This window comes from Nanorana parkeri, unplaced genomic scaffold, assembly GCF_000935625.1.
Source record: "Nanorana parkeri isolate BGI_ZX_2015 unplaced genomic scaffold, ASM93562v1 scaffold1237, whole genome shotgun sequence".
Lineage (NCBI taxonomy): Eukaryota > Metazoa > Chordata > Amphibia > Anura > Dicroglossidae > Nanorana > Nanorana parkeri.
Window position 1 is genome coordinate 48021 of NW_017307505.1, and position 7229 is coordinate 55249.

Sequence of the window (7229 nt, forward strand, 5' to 3'; positions counted from 1 at the left end):
CCCCGCCCAGACCCCCCCCCCCCCCCCTCCCCCCTGGGGTCAAGGACTTTGGAAGACGCCGACGCCTGGGATCGCCATGGTGGCTAGCATTCCAAGACAGAGGTCGGGATCAGCGGCCTGTGCGTCTCTTACACCCCATTCACAATATTCTGTAGTGGGTGACTATGGTTTCTGTGCATTCACGGGCGTTTGTTTCCCAGGTGTTGCCATTGCTTCCTTTGCTGGGTCTGCGCGCATGACAAATGCAGGAAAGTCGCACATGTAGCAAAATCTGCTACATGCATCCCGTGTTTATTTCCCACGCCACATTTGGGTTTCCATTAACATGCAGTTTGGTGCGCGTTCACGGAATGCTTAGGTGTGAACGGGGACTCGTTTCTGTGAGTACAAAAACGCCTTTAAAAAAAAAGGGGGAAAGCGGTCAAAAGGCCCAGAAACGCATGGCGGGTGGGCCACACCGCCTTGACCAGGGAAGGAGGACACGCACGCAGGCCCGGCGGGGAGAGGGGGGGGGGACAGACAATGAAGAATGTAGTTTGAGGAAAGAGCGGAATGATAAAAGGGGAGCTTCAGATAAATGAACTGAGGACAAGGGAGGGCGAGTGATTGAAGATGGGGGAAGATGGATGGACAGAAGGGGGCTGGATGGATTAGACAAGTTGTGAAGATGGATGCCGGCCGCGGGATTCATTACCCTGGCTGTTTTCTGGGTGTTTATGCAGCTGACAGAGACTAAGGAGCAGGAAATAAATGGCACCTCGCTCTTCCGTCTTTTCGGAAAAGGCTTTGAAGGTGCCCCGCGTTGCCAGCGTCCATCCGCCACCCCAACCCTGGTTATTAATGGTATTCTTCCACCCTCCTGACAGCGTGACCAAATGGATAGCGAATCCGTCCTCGGGCCTAGCCCGGTGCAAGGACTGTTCAAGGAGACCGCGTCGGCTCACACCCTTGGGCGCCAACTGGCCTGTGGAGGTGTGGCGAGAAAGATCCCATCCCGAACCGATCCAAAAACCGCTTTCCAAAAGCCCAGCCTAGCACGGGGTGACACAAACCCGATCTCGATCGATCGGCAAAAACCAAGGCAGCGATTGAGAAGCAACTGTGGTCGGTTGCTAAGGGCGACCGCTTCTCATTTCCTGGCGGGCTTTACGCAGCACTGTTCTCCCCGCTGTTAACGCTCAATCTTCCATTGCATTTTAAAAACAGGACTGGTTGCTACTGGCAACAAGAACAATTCTGACTCTGGCACGTCGGCGTGAGGCCCGATTTCAAAGAAAAGTTTTCGTTGGCCAGTTGGGATTCTCACCTTCACTTTCCAGCGTTGTGCTGGGAATGCGAGCAAGGCAGTTTACTGGTTGCTATGGGCAAACAGACCGCCATGTCCTCCAGGCTTATAAATAAGGCCCGGTGTGTCTTTATAGTGTTGGAACTACACTCTCCTATCCCTTACAGCCAAGGAAGACGCCATCTTAGCCTCTGTTTGGATTGCGGTTGCCATGGCGCTGCACGGGTGACCATATGACACCAGCCATTTGAGGGATTAAAGATTTGGCTGACAGACTTGACATTTGATACACCTCAAAAATAACAGTTTTGGGAGACCATTGTTTTGGTGGGTAAACTTCCACTTTAAGGCCTTGTTGCCCCTAGCAACCGGCCTAGCGATCCCTTCCATCTTGCCATACAGGACTGGAAATAAGAATTTAAGAATCTGATTGGTTGCTATGGGAATTCAAAGCCCATTCTATCATGAGGGCCCATTCTATCACGAGGGCCCAAGTCCGGTTCTTTAACCCCCAATCCAATACAGTGCGGCGGCATTGGCGGCCACCAAAATAAAAAAATAACCCCATATATAGAACGCACAAGCACACCAAGTCATGCCGCTTCCCAGAATATGGATGGCGGGACGGTGAGAGTCTAATTTTAACTCCATGAGTGTTTGATGGCGCTGGAAATCGGCTGCAATGATTCAGCCGCGAGCTGGCAGGACCTACAGAGGAACAGAACAGATTTCCAAGCATACGCAGAGAGGAGACGTGGTGACAAATTGGCCTTGCGGCATGCAAATATGTTTTTAATTTAAAAGGCAATCAATAGCACTGTGCAATCCATTTAATGGGATGGCGGGTTCGTGGACCCCCCTTCCCCTCCCCCTCTCTGCTCGCCTGTGAAGTATTTTTTTTGTCTTTCAATCCGCTGTTAACCTCTTTACTGCAGAACCTTACCAAAGTAGATTTAGGCTTCGGCCATGCTGTAGAGGAGACGTTTACATGTTTCTAGTAACAAATCCTGCTCCTTGCATTTGCTCTGAGGGCTTTGTTAGGCCTGGGACCGTAAATGGAAGTAGCAAGGCCGACATGAACCGGCTGTTAAGGAAACGGTGCTACAATGTTTCAGGAGTTACTTGCAGGAAGGCCCCTCTACTAATAGCCAGTCCCCGGCGTGGCTGATAAGGGTTCAGACCTTTACACAGCCCTCACCCCTCCAATGGAGCGCAATAGGCTGAGGGGCTCCCCTGTATAGAGCTGGAAGTCTTTAACGCTACTTATGCTTGCACAGGAGTCTTGGGCCGTATTGATAGCTAATCAAGACAGGAAGTGAGGGGGAAAGTCCCCAATATAGATAGAAAAAAACAAAAAAAACTTGCCAATGTCTACTCCAATAACATAACATAGGCAAACTGGGGTTTTTTTCAACATTTTTGGTACTTTTTTATTCGTTTTTTTTCTATCAGTGATGAAAAAATACCCCCAAAAGAAAGCTCTATCTCTCCAAAAAAAATTATATGGCGTTGCATGGCTGAATAAATGTCAAAGTACCTCAGCGCTGAATCCTGAAAAAATGGCCTAACTAGGAAGGGGTTTAAGTGAAACTACACCCTCCTATCTTTTACAGCCAAGGAAGACGCCATCTTAGCCTCTGTTTGGATTGCGGTTGCCATGGCGCTGCACGGGTGACCATATGACACCAGCCATTTGAGGGATTAAAGATTTGGCTGACAGACTTGACATTTGATACACCTCAAAAATAACAGTTTTGGGAGACCATTGTTTTGGTGGGTAAACTTCCACTTTAAGGCCTTGTTGCCCCTAGCAACCGGCCTAGCGATCCCTTCCATCTTGCCATACAGGACTGGAAATAAGAATTTAAGAATCTGATTGGTTGCTATGGGAATTCAAAGCCCATTCTATCATGAGGGCCCATTCTATCACGAGGGCCCAAGTCCGGTTCTTTAACCCCCAATCCAATACAGTGCGGCGGCATTGGCGGCCACCAAAATAAAAAAATAACCCCATATATAGAACGCACAAGCACACCAAGTCATGCCGCTTCCCAGAATATGGATGGCGGGACGGTGAGAGTCTAATTTTAACTCCATGAGTGTTTGATGGCGCTGGAAATCGGCTGCAATGATTCAGCCGCGAGCTGGCAGGACCTACAGAGGAACAGAACAGATTTCCAAGCATACGCAGAGAGGAGACGTGGTGACAAATTGGCCTTGCGGCATGCAAATATGTTTTTAATTTAAAAGGCAATCAATAGCACTGTGCAATCCATTTAATGGGATGGCGGGTTCGTGGACCCCCCTTCCCCTCCCCCTCTCTGCTCGCCTGTGAAGTATTTTTTTTGTCTTTCAATCCGCTGTTAACCTCTTTACTGCAGAACCTTACCAAAGTAGATTTAGGCTTCGGCCATGCTGTAGAGGAGACGTTTACATGTTTCTAGTAACAAATCCTGCTCCTTGCATTTGCTCTGAGGGCTTTGTTAGGCCTGGGACCGTAAATGGAAGTAGCAAGGCCGACATGAACCGGCTGTTAAGGAAACGGTGCTACAATGTTTCAGGAGTTACTTGCAGGAAGGCCCCTCTACTAATAGCCAGTCCCCGGCGTGGCTGATAAGGGTTCAGACCTTTACACAGCCCTCACCCCTCCAATGGAGCGCAATAGGCTGAGGGGCTCCCCTGTATAGAGCTGGAAGTCTTTAACGCTACTTATGCTTGCACAGGAGTCTTGGGCCGTATTGATAGCTAATCAAGACAGGAAGTGAGGGGGAAAGTCCCCAATATAGATAGAAAAAAACAAAAAAAACTTGCCAATGTCTACTCCAGGGGTAGCAACCCTGACACTCCAGCTGCGATAAAAGTCCCATCATGCCTCTGGAAGGCATGCTTGTGGCCGTCAGTGTCTTGCAATGCCTCATGGGACTTGTAGTTGCACAACAGCTGGGAGTACCGAGGTTTCCTACCCTGCTCTACTACAAAGGTGATATTTTTAGTGTCCCGTTAGGGAGATTTCCCATCACTTCCTGTGCGGACAGGAAGTGTAAGAGAAAGTCCCCGATACGGACTTTGGCAATAAAAACTTGCCAGATTCTCTAACCTTTCCTTCACCCCCTCTGTATCTAAAATGAAATAAAACTCTTTGGCTTGAGTTGGGCTTTATTGGCCCCGCCATATTAAATATGGGGTACCTACCTGGTTCCAGTGATTTGGGATAGTCTCTGGGGGGTTGCCCCTCTCCCCTCCTGTCTTCTCCCTCTTTCCCTTTGGAGCTTTGAACGGGCACGGGACTGACAGCCGGAGAGCTGGGCACCAAGGCAGAGCTGCCGTCTGGGCCGGCTGGTAAAGTGCATGGGGCCAGTGGCCGGGGCGTCGGGCATTTGGACGGAGGCCGTAGGATGGGCGAGTGGGAGCAAGGCGACAGCTTGGGCGGTGCCGGGGCGGAAGGGGGTGGCAGTAGCAGGCTGGGAGGAGTCTTTGAAGCGTTTAAGGCGTCTGCTTTACTGTGCTGCTTCATGGCCTTTTCCGGATGGTCTTCTGACTCTGGCAGATGGTCTTCAGGCTTCCGCTGAAGAGAAGAAGAAGAACAGAAGTTGGAACAGTCCTCCCATACACTTCAATGGGTGGCAAGCGATGAACTCAACCTGACCTACCTGGAGGTGGCTTTGCCTCTGAAGTTCCAGAGCCTGCGCCGCCCTCTGTTGTTGCAGGGCATACAGTTCCTGTTGCCTTAAAAACTGCGATCGTGAGTAGACCGGGAGCTGTCCGGGGTGCTGGAGGTGCGAGGTGGGTGCTCTGCCAGGGTACATAGGCGGCCATAGAGACGCCTGATCCATGACATCAGCTGGGAACATCAAAATACAAAATAATTGTCACTTGGAGACTTTTTTATTTTACCAATACGCCCTTATTTTTAATTTCAGTTTAAAACTTTTCTCCAGATTATTGGTATCAAAATTGGACACTTATTTGTATAATTGGCTTACTTTAAATAATACAAAATTTGCATCTTTTGTGGCATCCCCACCCCTCCAATCATAAAAAGTGAAAAAATAAAACATTAAAACAAACACTCCCCTTACAACCTTGGCTTCCAACAAGCTCACCATGCCAAGAGCATGACATCACTGGGACCTTCTGTCAGGATCGAGGGAGAGCTGAGGAGCCCAAATGTCTTTAGAAGTCCCTCCCCCGCTGTGCTGGAATGACTTCTCTTGAGATTTGGGCTCTTCAGCTTTTCAAAAGGAACCCAGGAAAATGCCCAGTGATATCACCATCACCTCCAGGTAGTGTCCAGTAGCTGGTGTGTAAAAATTAGTATTTTTTTTACATTTTTATTCAGTTTTTTTCTTTTCGTTAGCCTTCCTCCTGGGAGTGGGGTCTTCCCAAAAAAGGTGGATATTGCCGTTTCATTTTAATAAAAAGCAAATTCTATTATTAATAGTAAGTTAAAAAAAAAAAAAAGGGACAACCATATTTGTGCCGATACAGACTGTCTGCTGCTTAGAAATGCTGCACATTAACCGCGCACTTTACTGTTCCTCCCTATACAACCACAAAGGAGGTTTATCCTGTTATCTCAGCAGTTTTTTTTGTTACACAAGCTGATAACCACATGAGGAAGAATCTCCACATGCGGGTGTGGAATATCCTAACAGACTCTGGAACAGGACGAACGAAAATACAGGAGTCACATGAAAAATTAGCTTACAAAGTGTATCTAAACCCAAAAATAGAAAAAAAAAAATGATGAACGATTTGGCCAGTTCGTCTGCCCGCTGAAGCTCCATCTGTGTCCTAGCAACCAATGACACCGTGCGTGAAGCAACAATGACTGACTGGTGGCAGAGCCGCAAAGCATCAGTAATAAGGACATGGCTGGCTCACCATAACAACCTAGGATGCTGGTGGCCCCACAGCCTTATTGGTTGTTATGGTGCTCCCGTCTGCAAACCAGCAACCAATTATGCGGTTTGGCCCAAGAGCTAGCGTTCTGGCAAACAATGATGGTGCGCGGGTCATTGGTTGCTGGGATACAAGCAGCCCCAAGTTCGGGTTTTCTTTGGACGGATTTCTGGCTGGGTTAGGCGAATGTCCATGCAAGCCGAGCCCCAGCCAGTTCGCTCATCACTAATGGAGATGAACAAAGGCAGACATGTTTTTGACGAACCTTGCACCCTCCATAGATGTCATGGAGACATGAAGGAACAGGAAGTGTGTCATCTGCAGGAATACGGGGTAAAAATAATGAAAGCGAATGCAGGCACCATATATAAAGACCGGGAAGCTGCAATAGATCACATTTTTGTTTTTGGGGTTAGATACACTTTCACTCAAGATGCATGCCCCGTGAACACAACCCCCACCACTATACATACCGTTAAAAAGAAGAAAGGTGCTGCCACTTACCAAGGGAGTGCGGAGCAGGATGGGGAGAGGGCTCTGGAGGTAGTATTACCAGCTGGGCGGGAGGTTCTTGCGACAGGGGGAACACTGGTTGCATGGCACTAGACATGGAAGGGGGAAATCCAGGGGGCAGATTCTGGTGCAGAGCAGGGTGACTAATACCTGGGGGGACACATCAATTACAGTTTAAATAAATACCTCGGAGTACAGTTTTTCATTAAGCCCTTGTAAAATCAAGAGCGGATAACAATGTTCAATAAACCAAAAGGCAAGGAGCTATGGCCGTTGTGTCTGTACAAGAGCCAACCTGGCCTCTTCAAAGGGGTTGTTCATGTAGCCTTCAGTGCAAAAGGATGAACGGTAAGGGCTGAGCTTCAAAGCAGTGTTTGTGAAACCAACGTACCCATCAGTCCCTACCCATCAGTCATTGGGTTTATTTCCCACCAGCTCCATTTTAGAGCATGATACAATGTAACAGAAGCAAGGTGGGGGATTATAAAGCTATAGAGACACAATGCAGCCTATGGGCCAGCCTGCGCCA

The 7229-nt window shown here is 48.6% G+C and overlaps 1 protein-coding gene across 1 annotated transcript in view; it reads right to left on the reverse strand.

The window, feature by feature from the left end:
- Positions 1-7229, reverse strand: part of BAHCC1 (BAH domain and coiled-coil containing 1) — a 103562-nt gene that overhangs the window by 43592 nt on the left and 52741 nt on the right. The window contains 3 exon segments of the mRNA XM_018568741.1: positions 4478-4850; positions 4936-5126; positions 6692-6850. Coding sequence (XP_018424243.1) covers positions 4478-4850; positions 4936-5126; positions 6692-6850 — 723 coding nt within the window.